Below are 19,760 nucleotides of genomic sequence, written 5' to 3'. Positions count from 1 at the left end.
CAACCCCACCTAAACCTAATCCCTCAACGGCGTCCCCTATCTTCAACACGAGCGTACCCACAAACCCCAATAATCCAACATCTAATATCCCACCCAACACACCCTTCACGACCCAAATTAACTCCCCACCCCCACCCCATAACCAAAACAATGATCAAGTGGGCCTACCCGGACCCACAAACCCCAATAATCCAACATCTAATATCCCACCCATCACACCCTTCACGGCCCAAATTAACTCCACACCCCCACTCCATAACCAAAACAATGATCCAGCGAGCCTACCCCAACCCACGTCCCCACCAACGACCCAACCAATCCAAAGGCTCCACTTTGAGGGCAAAGTGCTTTCGGAGCCGGATAGTAATGTTAGACTCGGTCCATATAAAAGTATCAGGCCCAAAAAGCAATCCATGTGGATGAATGATTTTGTAATTGGATAAAACTAGGCCACTACTTGAGAAGTCTGCCATTTATTATTATGTATTTCAGTTTTAATTGTAAGGCCCATGGCCCACTTATACCCTTAAAAGGGGCTAAGTAATATGAATGAAGGCAGAGAATCTTTTATGGTAACCCTAGTTTAGTATAACAGTAGCACAAACCTAATAGTGGTGGTAATGGTTAAAGAATTTATTATAAATTTTGTTACTAGTATTTGGCTTTTGATTTTATTGGCATATAAGATTTTGCTTCTACTAGTCAAACTCATGGTTGTAGTTTTTAAAGCGATGATGTGTTTTTTTGGTGGAGAAAGAGAAAGGTAAGCAGAAAATTTTAGTAAATTATGGTATTGATATATAGTATTCTACTACGCCTGAAAAGCTTTTCAGTTCCCATTCATTGAATTGAAAGTTTCAAAAGTTAATCCGAAAATGAGATCCCAATCACATCCAAACAACACCACTCCTTGACCTTGACTTAGTTTACTTAACTATTGTTCAAGTCATCGCACACCTCTCTTTCACTCATTCATTTCATTCGGTTAGAAGTAATTAATAATATCTAATTTCTTATAAAGCTTTTTTTAATCTCTTGTTTCTATTTTAAGCCAGTCTTATTGTATCATATCATTTTAGTAATTCTTTTCAAATTTTAATTTAACTTTAAAATCTTATAAGAAATTTTATTATAAATTTTTTATTTATATTAATTATATTTTTTCACAAATTAAAAATTTAATTTAACTACATGATTAAACAATTTTTATTTTATTGAAACTTATTATCTTATACAAGATTTAAATATTAGGTTTAAATCTTCATCATATCACATCAGCGTATGCAATAACTGCTTACCTACTTAGATCTTTAAACACGGGATAGACGAAGGAGAGATCCTTTAGGTGATGACAATAATCATGCCCTCGCCATTTAAAAAAAAATAACAATATTAAATTTTTAATTCTCAGATGATAAAAAAATGGACTATTTCTTCCTGCACCTCCATACCTTTTTTTTTCACCTCCATAAGTTTTCAAATTTTCAAAAATGTCCCTTTATAATATTCTGGATTACGTAATCTGGAAGTTATTTTTCAAATTTGTAATTAGCTACTGGATTACATAATCTGGAAGTCATTTTTCAAATGCATGATTATTCTCCGGATTACATAATCCAGAAGTCTTATTTAACTTTTGGATTATGTAATCCGAAAGTCTTTTTTCAAATGAGTTTCCGAATTACATAATTCGGAAACTACTCTATTGGGGTGATACAAGAAGGACAAAAATGTATTTTTATGTTGTGTATGGAAGTGGCAGAAGAAGATGTGGAGGTGCAGGAAGAAACAGTCTAAAAAATGAAGTTGTGAAAGAACTTCATTTCCTTGTTGGTAGGCCCGTTGAAGGAGCTACACAGAGTTGGTATGGTTATTTCAATATTGATTGGTGGTGGTATTAGGAAGCATGTGAAGAGGAAGAAAAGTGGTGCTAGGGAGAGTGAGTGAACCATGTTTATATGTTGAGTGTGGATTCCAAAACTAGTGTTTGGTGTTTATGTAGAGTTATGGAAAATGATACTTTGAAATAGTTGTATACAATTAAAAAATAAATTTGTAATTAAATAATATAAAAAAATAATATTAGAGATTGTAATATGGTGGTATAAGAAATATGAATTTCAATATATCATTAAGTTTGAGTGTAGAGTGATTTTAATGATAACTAGTTACAATAACCCGTGGGACTCACGGTGATTTTTCTAAAATTTTATACTTAATTAGATTATCTTGACATGTGGAACTTTATATATTACATTTAATTGGACATTCTAGAACGTAATATATTAAAATTAACATTCTAAAAGATAATATTTTTATTGCGTGTGGCTTTATACTATTGCTTATGAAGTGACCCCTTAACTATTTTGTTTGCTTGAGTGGTATTTATTCTAAAAGATAATATGAGTTGGATAATAATTTGTAAATTAAAATTACATCAATTATATAATTTAATAATAGATAAAATTGATATAAGTTCTATCATAATTTATAAATTAAAATTACATCAATTCTCAATTATATAATCTAATAGATATGATCAACATTTAAAAACAACTAATAGTATGAATTTAACAAAAATAAAGATCAATAGAGGATGATTGAAGAGTGTTTCCTTTGAATATGCAAGTTTTGGAATTTCTCTGATGTTACCAGATAATTAAATAACATGTATTAAATAAGGAAATAATAAATTATATCAACTAAATATATACCTTTTATTTCTTTGTTCATGGTAATCAAATGAACTCTCTGAATGAAGTTTTATTTTGATGTATGAGTAAGTTTTATTGCTTTGAGAGCTGCAAAAATAAAGGATATTGTATCTTTCACATAAAATATGAATATGGCGTAGTAATGAAGAATAAAAAATTAAAAATAATATATAGGTGTTCCTTATTTATTATGCATGTTAACCACTTCGAAAGTAGTCAACACATCCTTCTTAAGACAGCAAGCCAGAACTTAAAATATATAATCATATATATCCTACATGTATGCATTAATTTTGAAAACATAGTATGATAACTTTCTATTATTAAATAAACACTTTTAACATAACACAACAAATGATGAATTAGAGCAAGTACTCTAAGAGAAATAATGCAACAAATTCTTTACTTTTTCATAACTCTATTTAAACGTGAATGCATACAACAATTTTGCAACAATTTGATGGATAAAGTAAAATAATTTTCACAATAACAATTCCGAAATATGATGTATCGATAAATATGCTACATTTATTAAAGCTTTGTGAGAGAAGATCTACTCAATCACATAACAAAAAAGACTAAAAACAAAAAAAAATGGAATACATAACTACTTTTCTTTAGGTGTTATAATATGAGTGTTGAGAAATATGATATTTAATGTTAACATATTTGAATTAACACAACACGTTAATTATATTACCAAAAAAAGTAAGAAATAAAACAAAAATCTGAATGTAACCATGTGTACCATTAATAAAGAAAGAAAAAAATTTATAAATTATGAATAATGATTGAGTACCTCTCATAACTTCTGTCTCAGTAGTTTAAACCAAACATACAACTCAGGTTAATAGTGTTAGAAAAAATAAAATAAAGTAAAATAATATAAGAAATTTTATTAACAAAAATATATATTAATTTTGGTTTACACCATCCTGACGAAGTGGGTGAGGTACCTCTCCTGCTTGAGTTTGTAAACAAACAACAACATTCCTATGTGTATGCACTACAACATTTATTTTTTAAAATTGAACTAATCTCGTAATACCTAATTCGGTGTTTGAATGCTTTAAATGAGATAAAATGTTGATAAAAAAAATGTTCATATGCAATGTACTGTTATAAGAAATGAACATAATACAAAAATAAACACATTTCACGACTGATCGCTTTCATTAGGGAGCAGTATGTAACAAAACCTGTGTAAACTATTATAATACAGAACATGTGTAAACTATAATAACTAGATTACAGTCTATAGTGAATATGCACATTTGGGTTACTAAGCACATTGAAATTCCTGAAGTAGGACTATTCAGAATAAACAAATTTAACAAAACTAAAAATTTAGATAATTAAAATTATTGAATTTATTAAATAAGTATAGATTTGTACCTTTCTTGGATATCCTTTATAGTCTTGTTGAAAGATTTACTATCAGAGAAAAGAATAAACTTGTTATTACAAAAAAACAACGGATGAAAATTGTTATAATCACTTTCATATATTAGATTTCACTCTCGAAACAACAACATATAATTGCCCATGTGTACAAATAATGGACATGGTAGATATAGGCCAACTTTAGAAAACGTTTGACCTTAGCTTTTATTTATTGTCATAGTAAAACACAAAGATATTGGAAATTGTCTTCTCTGAAACTTAAAAGACAGGCCTTGATTAGAAGGAATCAAGTTCATTCTAGGAATAAATATTTTATCACCAATATTTTTTCTAGTGATAACTTTGACACCAATAACATTCTTTCCCAAGTCAATGACTTGTAATCTTGTTCCATTACAAAGTTCATTCGTTTGATCAATATTCCTTAGAAGCATTACCGAAACTCCAACTTTTAGTTTAAGACAATGATTAGTAATATTCCCAAATAGTTGATATCATTCAAAAATTATGATGTAAACCACTCAGCTTGAACCTTTTGTTGTTTATCAGATTGGCAAGGTGTGTCTGAACTTAAATAACTAATTTCTTCTTCGGGGATTAATGATAAGATAAACTCATTGACTTGGTCCACACATTCGGTGGTAGGACAAGGTATTGCACCATCATTAAAAAATTCATCAGAGGTCAGATTTTGTATGAAGTCAGGATAAACAAATTCAACCAATTTCAATAAAGGTTGTTCAATATTTTCAATTAAAAAATCTTTTGATATTTCAATAGTTGTTTCACTAACTTCGTTTAAATCCATATCTCAATCTTTAATCTGAAGGATCCAATCAGCAAACTCTTTGGTTTTGCAAAAATTCATATCATGTTCTGTTTTTCAGTAATTACAAACTTAAAAGTGATTTTTTATCAATATATTCACTGTGCAGCATTATATGAATGTCATATGTTATCATTATCTGAATGTAACTTTTGTTCTAAAACTATTTAGCAAGATAGTTTTGGCTTAAGTAAAAAGATAATAAATGTGTAGCACCTTTTAAAAATAGAGTGAATTCCTCTAACTCCCTCTGATTATTGAGATTACGCATGACCCCTTGTTTTTTTTTATGTTTATGATAACTTCCCTTGAAGGGGATTCAGTGTAATATTTTTTTAAATAACTAGGGGAGTCTATACAGTGATTTTCAAACAATTAACGAAAAATAGTGTAGGGATAAAAAGGGTGGAGAGGCATGCTGGAAATTTTACTAGACCTTAGAGTGAGTAAGTGCAATTTGCTCTAAAATTTTGCTCATGAGATTATTGAAAAAGTTCCTATTTAATATATTGCATAGATAATGACATATTAAAAATCCAAAAACTTTATACAATTAATTATAACTCCAATATTAATATTTTAATATTTTTTTCATATCATTTAATTACAAATTTACTTTTTATTATATATATTTATATTTAAACCCTAAACTCTGATAACTATCAGTGATAGTGTCAAAACTTCATTTTCCTATTTCATATTATTAGAACTTTGGGAATCCGATAAAATTGTTTTTCAATATAGAGTCTTTATAGTTTTTATATTGAATAGAACGTGCATTGCATTCCTTTAGTCAAAATTCTGATAACTGCATGCTTATTAATATTTATATTCAACAGAACGTGCCTTGCATTCCTTTTGCACTTTCTATATTATCTTTCAATGGTATTCTAATGATGTACTATGGTGTATGATAGATACTGGTTCGGAATACGGAGATTAACTGAAAAGAAAAAGTAAATTGGGCCTCAGGAGCAAGGAAAGGTGCTGTTGAACTCAAACAAATCCGGAATCAGCTATTCTAATTTATATATACAAAAAAATATAAATACTAAAAAATAATTTGTACTCGAGAGATCGAATCAACCTAAGAACAAACAATTTAATTTACTTAAACCATATTAATTAGGCAATTTCTTCCTGCACCTCTACATTCTTCAAAATTATCTTTTACAGTTTTAGGTGTTTCTGAAATAGTGGTTACGTAAGCAAAGGGTATTTTCGGAGTAGAAAATCTGAAAGACAAAAAACTCATTATGGAACACATTTTCTGGAACACATTTTTTTTTTCATTTCTGGATTGATAAATCCGGAATTCATAAAACATATTCTGGAAAAGATGTTTTGGAAATATTTCGAAAAGAATAATCCGGAAGTCATTTTTTAAAGGGGGAAATAGTCTTATCTGAAAATGATGGAGTGCAGAAAGAAATTTGTAAAGGTGGAAGAAGAAGTTGCCTATTAATTATAAATTATGGTTAAGACACAATTGGGCCCTTATCTGAATCTAAGAGTAGACCCATAACAGTTGAGACTCATCCCAAAGTTATAAATACATACACTCATCGTTAAAGGTAATTTTTCACTCTTAACTCACCTGCATATTGTATTCAAACTAACTTAAGTGTCAGAGCATCTTTCCAAGTATCCCTTCCCGCTTATCTCAAAGAAGGGAAGTACAAACTGAAAATCACTAAGTCTAAAAATCGAAAAAACAAAAAATCGAAACCAGAAAAAGTTAGGTATCCAACCTTAAAAAAAGTAACCAAATTAAATTACAGAGACCGTATACATAACATATTTACACGTTGTTGTTATGATTTTTATAGTATTCGTGGGGTGGGTGGGGGGTAATTTAATTTAACCAGTGCAAAACAGATTTTTTTTTTCTGATAAAAAAAAATTAAAATCTGTTTCTTTTCTCTTGTAAAACTATAAACTAGTTACTGGTTGTAATGGTTAAAGAAATTATTATAAATTTTGATAAAGGGAAGTGTTTTACGATATTTTGTACTAAGCAAACAAATTTAGTAAATTATGCTAAGTGCAAACTGTATTGATATATAGTATTCTTCCACGCCTCAAAAGCTTTTCAGTTCCCATTCACTGAATTGAAGTTTCAAAAGTTAATCCGAAAATGAGATACCCAATCACAGCCAAACAACACCCTTCGTTGACCTCGACTTAGTTTACTTAACTATTGTCCACATACATTTCATATCCCACACCTCTCTTTCATTCATTTATGTCATTCCGTTAAAAGCAATTAATAATATATGTTTCTTATAAAGCTTTTTTTTATAGTCCGTAACATAGACACGGATACGGACACGGACACTAACATGAAAATACGTAAAATATTTAAAATATAGGATACGGAGATACATATCTATATAATATATAATCATGAATTATATAAATTTACAATAAAGATTTATGTGCACAAGTATCTTTTAGATTATTTTTTAGAAAAAAAATGTTTTTCATAACTGGTTCAAAAGGATTTGTTTCTTATTTTTATAATCATAATAAAAATTTATACAATAAATTTGAATTGGACACTATGTACTAGAATTGTCAGAAATCCAACAAATACTTTTTGAATTAGACACTTCACGGATATGTGTGCGGCATGAGTATCTGACACTGACACGTTATTTAAGAGAAGTGTCTGAGCTTCGTAGTTTTTATAATCTCTTATTTCTATTTTAATCCAGTCTTATTATATCGTATTGTTTTAGTAATTCTTTTCAAAATCTTATAAGAAATTTTATTATAAGTTTTTTTATTTATATTGATTATAATTTTCGCAAATTAAAATGTTAATTTATACATAATTAAATAACTTTTATTTTATTGAAATTTATTATCTTAAACAAGATTTAAATATTAGGTTTAAATCTTGATCATATCACATCAGCGTATGCAATAATTTCTTACCTACTTAGATCTTTAAACATTGGATAGGCATAGGAGAGATCCTTTATGAAATGACAATAATCATGCCCTCGCCATTTAAAAAAAAACAATATTAAATTTTTAATTCTCATCATTATTCGGCTGCTTCTTTATGCAACTGTGTGATTTTTTAAACCTCAGTTGATGATAAAAACATACTATATTTGTAAGATATATTAAATTAAAGCAATATGATCTCATGCAGTGACAACAGTCCCTAAAATAAAATTATCAGTTCCCACTTATTCCATCATATATCACATTCAAATCCCATGTTTCATCATTAAAGACAACGAAAATCATTACGTTGTTATAATTCTGAAAAAAAAATACTCCTATGTTAAAAATTAATAGTAACATAATATTTCAGTATCAAAATATAGAAAAATATTATTTTAATAACAGCATCAAATACGTCACATCATGATACGTAAGTTTACAACTGTCATAGAATGAAATTTCAAAATTTCGAGAATTCACACAAATAATGTAATTCGCTAATGAAAATATAAAAATAGAAAATGCAGAAAAAATTACATAAATAATTAATTTGTCTTTTAAGATTGTATATGATGAGTAGGAAAGACCTAAATTTGAGTGGAATTCGTCAATCATATACATGAATTTATATATATTTTTTAGAAAAAATTAAATTAAATTTTGATATTAAGCATTGTTATTAATTAATTTTAAATAGTTTCTATATTATTATATACGTATTTTTATTTCAAAATATAAATTATTATTTTAAATGAAAAAAATAGTTCAACTGAAATGGCAAGTGTTAAGAGAAACTCAGTTTAAATAAAATACAATGAAGAGATTATCATATGGGACTTTGATTAAAAAACATTAACAGATTAGTGAATTTAATTAAATTAGTATATATATTTGAACATTTCAAACTAAAAGTCATATTTCTTTGTGGGGACATGATCATTTATGTATTTTTGGTTCATTCAAGAAAGAATTATTTCTCAATCTGCTGCAGGTTTAACAATATTACCATCAATCATAATCAGAAATAGGTAAACATTGAAAAATGATAGTTTAAAAAGTCTTGAAATCGCATGATAGTATAGGTTTTAAATTTGTAATTAAATAATATTAAAATAATAATATTAAAAGTTCAATAAATTAATATTTTAAATTATTTTCATTATATTTTTTAATTCAAAATATTATTATATTAATATAAGTGTTTGTGAAATATTTGTTTTTTTCCTTATGATGATATTGTTAAAGAAACTTTTTCCTTACAGAAACTAGCGCGACATAGAAAGTTGAGTGAGAGAGATTTCATTTTCTAATTTGATGGCAGTAGAAGAGATCAAATGAAACAGAAAGGAGATCCAATTTTATTGATGATAAAAAATGAAGTTGTGAAAAAACTTCATTTCCTTGTAGGTAGGCCCATCGAAGGATCTACACAGCGTTGGTATGGTTATTTTAATATTGATTGGTGGTGGTATTAGGAAGCATGTGAAGAGGATCTCCGAGAGGACAGAAGAGAACCTTGTAGTTAGAACCAGCAGGGCAAGTGAAGGTGCTGGTAGGGTCATCCTGAGGGTAACTGTAAGCATCACGGCACCTATCTTTGAAGAACCTAGAGTACGTAGTGGGTCCACAAGTTCCTTGCCCATTGGTGCAGCAATACTCGTTCGTCTTATACACGGTGCAGGGGTTGTTGCATCCCCCTTGGGCCCTTAATGGCCCAGGGCACTGCCCATTAATGTCGGCGGTGCAACTGATTTTGTGACACCCTCCGTTCACGGGGTAGAAGTCCATAGGGATGTTGAAACCGTCCACCAGGGAGATGTCGTAGAAGTCCAAGTTGCCGAATTGGTTCAGGGCGAACTCCGCCAGGGTGTTCGGAGGAACGCCCCAGCCCTGGCAGTTCAGGCCGCCGGTGCAGTCACCTGTCTGGCACCGCCCTCGCCCACTGCCGTCGAAGTTGCACCCGGTGCGACCCCATATGCGGGCCATGGCAGTGCCCGCGTTCACCCACAGGTTCCACGTCTGCCCGCGGTCCAGGCGCCGCCCGCCGCCGGGGCTGGCAGCCGCCCACACCGTGTAGGGGCAGTTGTTGACGATCTCGAAGTTTGCAGCGGTGGCGAGAGATAATGAGGCGAGCATGAGGAGGGCGCAAAGTGGCGTTAGGGAGAGTGAGTGAGCCATGTTTATCGTGTTCAGTGTGGATTCCAAAACTGGTGTTTGGTGTTTATATAGCCTTACATGGTTGAGTGTAGAGAGATTTTAACAATTTATATGAATGGTAATGATACGTTGAGAAATCAAATTTTTATACGATCATATTATAATTCTTAATAATATTTTTTCATATTATTTAATTTTATACTTTTATTATTATTATTATTATTATTATTATTATTATTATATATATATATATATATATTCTAATCAAGATCAAGAGAAATCTCTCTCAATTCGATGGTTATCAGATTGTATTCCTACAAATTTCATGAATTAAGAAAGGAGAAAACTCCACCTATAAAAAAATACTTTGACATTTAAGAGCATAAAATATAAAATATACTGAATATAATATAAAATATAAATTAGAATTACTCTTATGTCTTAGAATGTTACCAGTTGTTATTCCCCTTATCTCTCAGTTCTAATAGTATGTTATATGCTGTTCTTTATTAAGTCATCATATTTCTCTTATAAATAGAATATTACTCTTCTACTTCTCCTTATATCTAATTTTTTTTAACTATATTTCTAAATTGATTATAATTTCATTTATACAATCCATTTCAAATCTTTATAATTAACGTAGTTTCCCTTATAAAAGATAAATATATATTTTTCATTAATTTGAGAGAAGAACATTAAGACCGTTTCAATAATCTCATAATATACCCACATGGTGTTTGGTGTGGAGCTATCGCTTTTAAATGAACAGTGTGCGTGGAAAATTAGTCGCAAAGCTTTGAGGCGGCTATTCATTTCTTCTTCTTCCTTATCTCTCTGCCAAACTTTATTTTAATTTAAATTGTACTTAAAAATATTAGTCATCATATCTATGTATTATGTATTCGGGTCAAACACAACAGTTACACTCCAGTTCAATCAAATACTTCAAAAAAATAGACACGCCTACACGTGCCACCCAATTTTCAGATGTTTTAACAACTTCAACTTTGTGAAAAAAGAAAACCATACTTTAAAAATAAACACTTTACAACTTGTTTTAATAATATATATATATATATATATATATATAAATAAGTATTTTAAGTTAAAAATAAAAATATTAATTTTTCAAATGTTAAATATTGCTTCAAAATATCACTTTTCAACTTTATATTCAAATACTGTTTTATTTGTCACTCAACTCTGCACATTTCGCTATTATCTTAGGTCGCAGATACATCCCATTATATTTTATTATGTTATAAATAATTATTGATTATTTCAATCTAATAAGTTTTTTAAAATTTTAAGTTAGTACTCTAAATTAATCACCGAGGAAATAAAGAGTGCTTTACACAAAAATGAAAGATTGGTTCTGTTGGAAAAAGTTTTATATTTCAGTTTGCTTCTTTAGTTTTTTCAACAAATTCAGTCTTTTGAAATACTTTTTTTGCATTCCTTTGTTTTTCTTTAACCTGATTATTTTAATTTAATTTGATATTTTGATTTTTCCCAGGTAACGTTCTTTTCGGATATAATTGCTACCTTTATGTCTAAGTCAAGTAGAAGATTAACGAAAATGTTCTTGTCTCTTATCCTTCAAAGGTATTCTTATACTTCAAAATACTAAAAAACAGTTTCCTATAAAAACTTCAATAAAGGCCTACACTTTAAAGATGGGCAAGGCCCTTCCATTCTCCACCCCCATATTTTCAAGCTACACCCCCTAAATTTTGAAGTACCAATTACCCTTCTGAATTATGGACATTCGATGTGCTTGTGTTATTGTGAAGTTGGTAGTGCTCAGTGACTGTGGTTGTTGGTGTTTAGTGGCTTTTTTATGGTGGCTAGTTGTGTTGCACGGTGCTTGGTGATGCAATTTCGGTAAGTATTTCATTTTTGTTTTTGAAGTAGTTTGTCATGTGCATTTAGATCCTCTTTTGAATGGTAAATTTCATAATGGTAGAAAGTTAAATTGTTTTATTTTAGAATACAAAACATATATTTCAAAATATACAATTTAAAATACATATTTTTGTTATCGTACTTTTCAGAATCAGTCACCAAGTATCCAAATACTTCAACACAAACACATTGAAGATTCACACCTAATAATTTATTTTAAAATAGTAAAATTGAAATTTAAAATTTTATGGGAGTGCAACTTTAAAATATGAGGATGAAGAATGCAAGTGCATATGGACAATAGTCCAAATTAATTGGTTGCATTTATAAATTAGTTTCAATCGTTAAACCTTTTCCCTTATAATCAAAATCTCTTAAATAACAAGTAACTAATACATTTTTTAAGTAGCTATGGTTATGTATTGGAGACTAGATAGAATTATATTAATTAGCCTTCACTCTGGAAATATTAGATATTTAAGGGTCTTATTTTTAAATTACATTTTATTAACTACTAGAGTCATGATTGATAAAACTTATGTGAGAAAATTATAATAAAAGCTAATCAACTTACATATTATTGAGTCAATACATAAAGTGTATTATCTAAATAAGATTTTATGTCATTAATTTAACTAAGTTTAAAGTAGAGGCAAATGTAATTTATTCAATTATATAATTAAAGATGTTCTTTTTTATCATTTTAGATTTATTAATCACTTAAACAAGTAATTTTATCAAACATTTTTTGTTCAAAACTGATTTTAACAACTTTTTTTTACCAGGAAAGAAAATGTATAAAAACTTCAATTTCATTTCAACATCGCTGTTCAATTCTTAGTTTTTTAATTACCTTTGTCAAAATTGGGAAATATGCATGTCTAACATAAATAATGGATGGCAGTGGAAAACTATTTTGTTCATATGAATGAAACTCATAAGTCGTAGAGATAGGGGCATTCCATTACAACATGTTCATAATGTTTTCAATTGAAATTCTTTATATAAATCCCTAGTCAATAAAAATAATATTTTAATCTATATTCCGTAAATATATTTTTTAAAATTAAATACATTAGAAGAACCTTTTTTTTTCAATTTTAAGAAATTCATCATAAAATATAAGAAGGAAACAACATTGATTTTCCTTTGGAAATGCCCTCTTGCCATAATAAATAAACTCTCTAGGGTTCCAAGAACAAGAACTACTTGTTTCCTTTCATGTGAACTTTTATGTAAATCTTTGTAACTTATTTTGGGACAAAGAGCACCACATCCCATGAGAGAGAGATCCTCGCCTCCAATAACATCTTATTTTCTGTCATAATACATATATCAAAGTATCCAATAACAATACGAATAATGAAATTAAAAAAAAAAAAAGCAATTACAAAAATAAACACAAATGAATTAAGGGCAAAACACAACCCTATAATCAGATCCTCCCATGCAAGTGAATGTGCTGGTGGCATCATCCATAGGGTAACTGTACGCATCTGGGCACCTCTCCTTGAAGAACTTGGAATAATCGGTGGGACCGCACCCCGAAGCACCGGAGGTACAACAGTACTCTGTCGTATTGAAAACCGTGCATGGGTTGTTACAACCGCCCGGAACCTGCAGTTCGGTGGGGCACTCTCCGATGATGTTGGCGGCGCATTTTACGCTGCTGCAGTTAAATGTCGGGTTCAACTGAATTGGAAGGTTGAAACCGTCCACCAGGGAGATGTCGTAGAAGTCGAGGTTGCTGTACTGGTTCACCCCGAATTCCACCAGCGTGTTTGGGGGTGTACCGTGAGTATTGTTGCACACGAGAACACCGCCGCAGTCGCCGGTTAAGCACTCACCTCGTCCCGCGTCGTCAAAGGTGCAGTTTGTTCGGCCCCAAATGCGCCCTCCCGTGGTGCCGTTCGCCACCTCGATGCTCCATGTCTCGTTAGGGTTCAGCCTTGCTCCTCCGCCGGGCACGGCGGCGGCCCACACCGTGAAGTTGCAGTTGTTTGTGACGTTGAACTGCGCGGCCTGGGCTGCGGCGGCGCAGATCACGGCGACGAAGAGAAATATTGAGAGGCTTTTGGTGACTGCCATTGTTATTGATGGTTGTTAAAGGGGTAAGAGGTTTTGTGTTTGTGTGTATTACTTTTATAGGGTTGATTTAGCATATTGGTAGGTTTGAAAAGCAAATGGTTTTTGAAAAGTTCAGCTGGTGTTGTCATGGAGAAGATCTAAATTGTGGACTTTGAAGAGTTGTTGTGCGTTTTAAAATAAAAAATAACTGAATCTGTAGAAAATTGAAGATACTTACCAAAATAAGTCACGTTAATACATTGAAGCGTGTTTTAAATTTGAGCCGTGATTGTGGAAAGCCATGTAATTTGAAAAAACTATATTTTTGCAACCTTTGAAATAAATTGCGAAATTAACAGAAAACAATGTTGCATTGCAGCCATCTAAAAGATTTTTACGAACAAGTGAAAAAGAGAAAGGTTTATGATTTTTTTGGTTCCCCGTCACAATGAATGTTGAAAATGGAAATGCGCAAATATGAAAACATGCCAAACTAATTTCAACACGTAAGAACTAACTTATCTACTTACGACATAAGATTAAGAGTCTGCAAAAATAATAATATAAAAACTAAGTCTAAAAAACAGGCGTATATGAATTACACAATGAAGTTTCAGAGCCCTTAACATCTGTAAAATAAGCACCACAACGTAAATGGATGGTACTTTAGTATATGTAAAAAAAGTTATTATTGTTTTTATATAAGTGCAATATTTTGCAATCTTTTAAAAAAAACATACATAGTTACTCGTTACCCCCATGAGTTTAATTGATGCAACAGGAAAGCAACAAATTTGGTGTCAAATAAAGTCTTCGTTTGATGATATACGAAGTCTGGTGTTGGCATGTTGCTCCTTGTCGATATGATATTAACATTTCATTTTCATTCTTAAGAAACTAATCCAAATGGAAGGGGTTAAAAAAATGTCAAAGTCAAATCACGTTCCAGTTTTATTTAATTTTTGTTGTAGAGCTGCAGGTTGAAAAAAAAAATGAAGACAAGTAGGAATAAAATAAAAAAAGTCAATTAAAAAATGGGCAAAAGTGTTGAAAATCTTTTCTTAAATATTCAACGTTTATTTCATCTTGATCTTCTAGAGTTGGTAAATCTTGAAATTTCATGGCTTATTTACTTGCGTGTAGATGATAAACTTGAAAAGTCCAATTACTCCTATCCCCTACACAAACTAAGGCCTCCACTGCACCTCCATAAATTTTTTTTTTTATTCCCATAAATTTTTATATTCCAAAATTATTATTATTTTAATATTTTTTACTACATAAATCGAGAGTTTTTTCTAAATTTTTAATTAGCTTTTAGATCATGTAATCTATAATTTTTTTTTCCAGTCTCAGTCTCATTACATAATTTGAAAGTTTTTTTTGAATTATGTAATCTGAAATTTTTTTTTTTAAATGGGTGATTAGCTTCAAGATTATATAATCCGAAAGTCTTTTCGATATATGAGATTAACTTTCAAATTATATAATCTGGAATAAATGCGAATTACATAATTCATAGGCTTATCTCAAATCCAAAAAAGACATTTATGAATTTTATAAATCTAAAAAGACACTTCTGAATACAAAAACATCTTCAAGATTATGTATGAGGGTGACACAAAAAGGATAAAAATATATTATCACAAGAAGGAATGGAGTTGTAGGAAGAAACAGTCCACTAAAAGCAGGCCAGAGATGCTTGGGTTAATGAATGTCAGGCCCATAATAAGAAACATTGGCTCTATGTAGCGTAAACGATCTAGGTCCATCTTATTTACACTACCTATTTCATCTTCACACCGATTTATTTTTTCTTTATTTTTTTTAATAAGACTACTTTCCCATCTGTATAATAAATTAAGAAAATAAGCCATTACTTTACTATACATAAAAGAAATTGATTCCACCGTGTCTTGTAAAATGGGCACCTCTCTCTTCCAATTTACAATACACGGCAGTTATAATATTTTGATTTTATGTTTGCATGGAAACGATTGTGTAGAAAACACATAATAGATTTTTATAAGCATTCTTGAAGAAAGAAACATGCGTGTTACATTCAAGATATTTCCATACTTTTACAACTTTTTTTTTCATATCATTTGAAATATTTTGATATCTCCTTTGAGCATAGCACAATCTAATACCCAAAAACTTAATTTGGATTGAGAAATGGAACTGGAAGTGCGAGGATGTGAGAGGAAAGTAAGTGTGCTTGAATTGAGATGTATTAGAGTGAATGTGTTAGGAAGGTTTACTAAATTTTGTGATGGTTGTTAAAGATGTTTTTAATTTTTTTAGAATGTGTAAAATATAAATTTACAAATTTACCTTTGTATTTAAAAATATTTAAATGACAAAACATGAGTTATTTTTTTGTGTAGATTTGAGTTAATTAAAATATTATAAATTATTTTCGGTATCGTTAAATAATTTATTTTGGTACCGTTAAATAATTATTTTAAAAAAAATGAAATATATGAATTATTTAATATTGTCAAAACATTAAAAGAATCATAAAATTAATATTATCTAACCATATATGATGAAAAAATAATAAAACTAAAAGGTATTATTAAATATATTATTACGAGAATGACAAAACTAAAAATAAGCACAAAACGGAAAAAAAATCATCATGTCCCCTTCCATCTTTGCATCTGAAGAGGGATAGAGAAATTATTGTTCATCTTAATCCACTCTTCCTGTTTCCTTCATATTTCTTGATCCAAATCATGGATATTCCCTCACATCCTACACAAAAAAAAAAATATGATAGTGAGAAATAGATGTAAGTATAGTAGACAAATAATCCTTTAAGGTGTGAGAATGAGGCCCAAACTTACAAATATTAGGGTTTCATCTTTCTACACCCCACAATTTTCTTAAGTACCTTCCATACAGTTTGGTGAAAATTGGTCGAATTCCTTTCGTTAATATAATTGTTTCATTTAAAAACACACTTCTTTAAATTTTGAGCCAAGTGTATATTTTCAACTCTTATATAAATATTCAATTATAAATCAATCTATTTTAATTTTCGCAGCAATGAAAAATATTAATTACTTTTAATTTCAATTTGTGTTGTCGTTTTTTTTCTCTTAAATTTTTTTTAAATCAAGTTTTATTTCACATCGATTCCTATTCATTTCTCTATTTGTTCAGAGCAATGTGTTCTGTTTTATGGATAGATAGTGACAAATAATTGCAAGTAATAGTAAGTATATTATTGTGAGAAAAATAGTTTCCTATTAAAATAAAAGCTATCTTAATCATATAGTATAGGCTGACACGTGTTCCTCCTAATATTAGAATTTTTACTTTAGAAAAAGAGTTCATGTAAGCAAACATACTAAAATATCCTTATGTGTAAGAGTAAGAAGAGTAAAAGTGAAACAGTAAAAAGAGAGTATTATTCAATTAAAGTCAATGTACATAGGGGCTCAACCTTATAGTTATATAGGGGAAGAACCTATGTAAAAGATTCACTACAACAGAAAATAACTACTATGTAACAACACTTACAGTATTATATCTAACACCCCCCATAAACTTATGAGTGAGTTATCAACCACCCTAAGTTTATCTTTGAATTTCTGAAACATAGTTTCTGACAAAGGTTTAGTGAGGACATCGGCAAGTTGAAATTGAGACGGGAGATGAACAACCAACAGCTGCTTACGCTGAACACGGTCACGGACGAAATGTAAGCCAAGCTCGAAATGTTTCGAACGGGAATGTAGAACAGGATTGGCAGCAATATGAACAACACCGAGATTATCATAATGAATTATTGGAGTGGAAGAGGGGATGCGTAGTTCCGTCATCAGAGACTGGATCCAGGTAATATCAGCAAGGACAGCGACAATGCTTTTGTACTCAGCCTCAGTACTGCTTTTGGAGACAACTTTTTGTTTCTTTGATGACCAAGACACAAGATTGTGACCCACAAATATGCAATATTCAGTGGTAGACTTGCGATCATCCAAGTTCGTGGCCCAATCTGAATCACTGAAACCCGTGATAGAATAGTTTGGGGAAGGAGTTAAGAGAAGACCGTGAGTTGATGTGCCAGCCAAGTATCGCAGAATGCATTTCACAGCTTTCCAATGATGAATCTGGGGCTGATGCATGTACTGGCAAACACGGTTAACCGAGAAGGAGATTTCGGGTCTGGTGATAGTAGCATATTGCAAGGCACCAACAATAGACCGATATAACGTTGGATCATCAACGGAGACAGATTCATTAGCGATAAGCCGTAAAGAAGAAAGCATTGGAGAGGGTTGGGGCTTTGAGTTGACCATGTTAGTTCGACATAAGAGATCTTTAATATACTTTGCTTGAGATAGATGAATGGAATTGTCTTTAAGCTAAGAAACTTCGATTCCTAAGAAGTAATGCAGCGGTCCAAGATCCTTCAAGGCAAAGGATAAGCCTAACTGTTTGATGAATTCCTGCACTAAGACCAAAGAACTACCAGTAACTAAGATATCATTAACATAAATTAGGATAAAGATAGTGTGAGATTGAGTAAACCGTGTGAAGAGAGAAGTGTCACTCTTAGCAGCAACGAAACATAGACGAAGAAGAGTTATGGAGAGCTTTTCAAACTAGGCGTGAGGTGCCTGTTTGAGACTGTATATGGCTATATTCAGTCAACAAACAAGAGTAGAGTCAGTGGAGAATCCAGGTGGTTGTTGCATGTAGACAGGAGATGACAAGTCACCATGGAGAAAGACATTGTTGATATCGATTTGATGAATTGGCCACCGTGAGTTTAAGGCAATAGTCAAGACAATTCGAATGGTGGTTGGCTTGATGACAAGGCTAAAAGTATCAGTAAAATCATATCCTTCGTATTGTTGAAAGCCTTTGGCTACAAGCCGAGCTTTGTAGCGTTGAAGAGACCCATCATAGTTATATTTCAGTTTGAAAATCCATTTAAAACCAACTAAATTTGCACCATCAAGCAAGGAAGTAAGAGTCCCAGTGTTATTTAGAACAAGAGCATGATATTCAGATTGCATTGCATGAAGCCATTGAGGATGATTCATAGCTTGTTTGTAGGTGGACGACTGAAAAGAATCATTAGTCACAACAATATGGAGAATTTTGGGTTTAGATATACCTACCTTAGCGCGAGTTACCATGGGATGAAGATTGGGAACAAGAATAGGAGAAGTAGTCTGATAATGATTATGAGCAATATATATAGGTGATGACTGAGTGGGTGTAGGTGTAGGAGAGGAACAATTAGGAACAGAAACCATAGTTATAGGTAAAGAAGAAGAGGAAGAATCAATAGTATTACTCTCATTATGAATAACAAAAGGATTATCATGTTTGGAAAAAGGAAACAAATATTCATTGAAAATCACATGTCTTAAGATGATAGTCTTTCCAGAAGGAGTTAGGCAAACATACCCTTAGTGTGTATTGTTATAAACAAGAAATAAACACAAAGATGACTTAAAATCAAACTTATGTTGATTATAAGGTCTCAAAAGAGGATAACAAGCACACCCAAAGATACGAAGAAAGGTATAATTAGGTTTAGATGAAAACAACTTTTCATGAGGACTAACATTATCTAAAACAGGCGTTGGTAAAATATTAATAATATGAACAACAGAGATAAAGGCCTCACCCCAAAATTTAAGAGGAAGATAAGCAGCAGAAAGAAGAGCCAAACCCGTTTCAGCAACATGACGATGTTTGCG

The 19,760-nt window shown here is 30.9% G+C and overlaps 2 protein-coding genes across 2 annotated transcripts; both read right to left on the bottom strand.

Annotated features, from left to right (window-relative positions):
• Nucleotides 1-9,237: 9,237 nt before the first annotated feature.
• LOC137811406 (thaumatin-like protein 1) lies at nucleotides 9,238-10,196 on the bottom strand. The gene has a single exon (XM_068613139.1). It carries the CDS (start codon nucleotides 10,078-10,080, stop codon nucleotides 9,352-9,354), a length of 729 nt encoding a protein of 242 aa, XP_068469240.1. The 5' UTR covers nucleotides 10,081-10,196; the 3' UTR covers nucleotides 9,238-9,351.
• A 2,961-nt stretch (nucleotides 10,197-13,157) lies between these two features.
• On the bottom strand, nucleotides 13,158-14,094 carry LOC137811407 (protein P21-like). Its single transcript, XM_068613140.1, has one exon. The coding sequence runs from the start codon at nucleotides 14,053-14,055 to the stop codon at nucleotides 13,378-13,380; it is 678 nt and encodes a 225-aa protein (XP_068469241.1). The 5' UTR covers nucleotides 14,056-14,094; the 3' UTR covers nucleotides 13,158-13,377.
• Between the last annotated feature and the right edge of the window lie 5,666 nt (nucleotides 14,095-19,760).

This window comes from Phaseolus vulgaris, chromosome 2 (assembly GCF_000499845.2).
Source record: "Phaseolus vulgaris cultivar G19833 chromosome 2, P. vulgaris v2.0, whole genome shotgun sequence".
Lineage (NCBI taxonomy): Eukaryota > Viridiplantae > Streptophyta > Magnoliopsida > Fabales > Fabaceae > Phaseolus > Phaseolus vulgaris.
Note: the sequence above shows the minus strand (reverse complement) of the source record. Positions and strands in the feature narration are given on the sequence as shown.

Excerpts from the sequence above, each read along its gene's own strand:
- LOC137811406 (XM_068613139.1), bottom strand. The coding sequence starts at position 10,080 with ATGGCTCACTCACTCTCCCTAACGCCACTTTGCGCCCTCCTCATGCTC.
- LOC137811407 (XM_068613140.1), bottom strand. The coding sequence starts at position 14,055 with ATGGCAGTCACCAAAAGCCTCTCAATATTTCTCTTCGTCGCCGTGATC.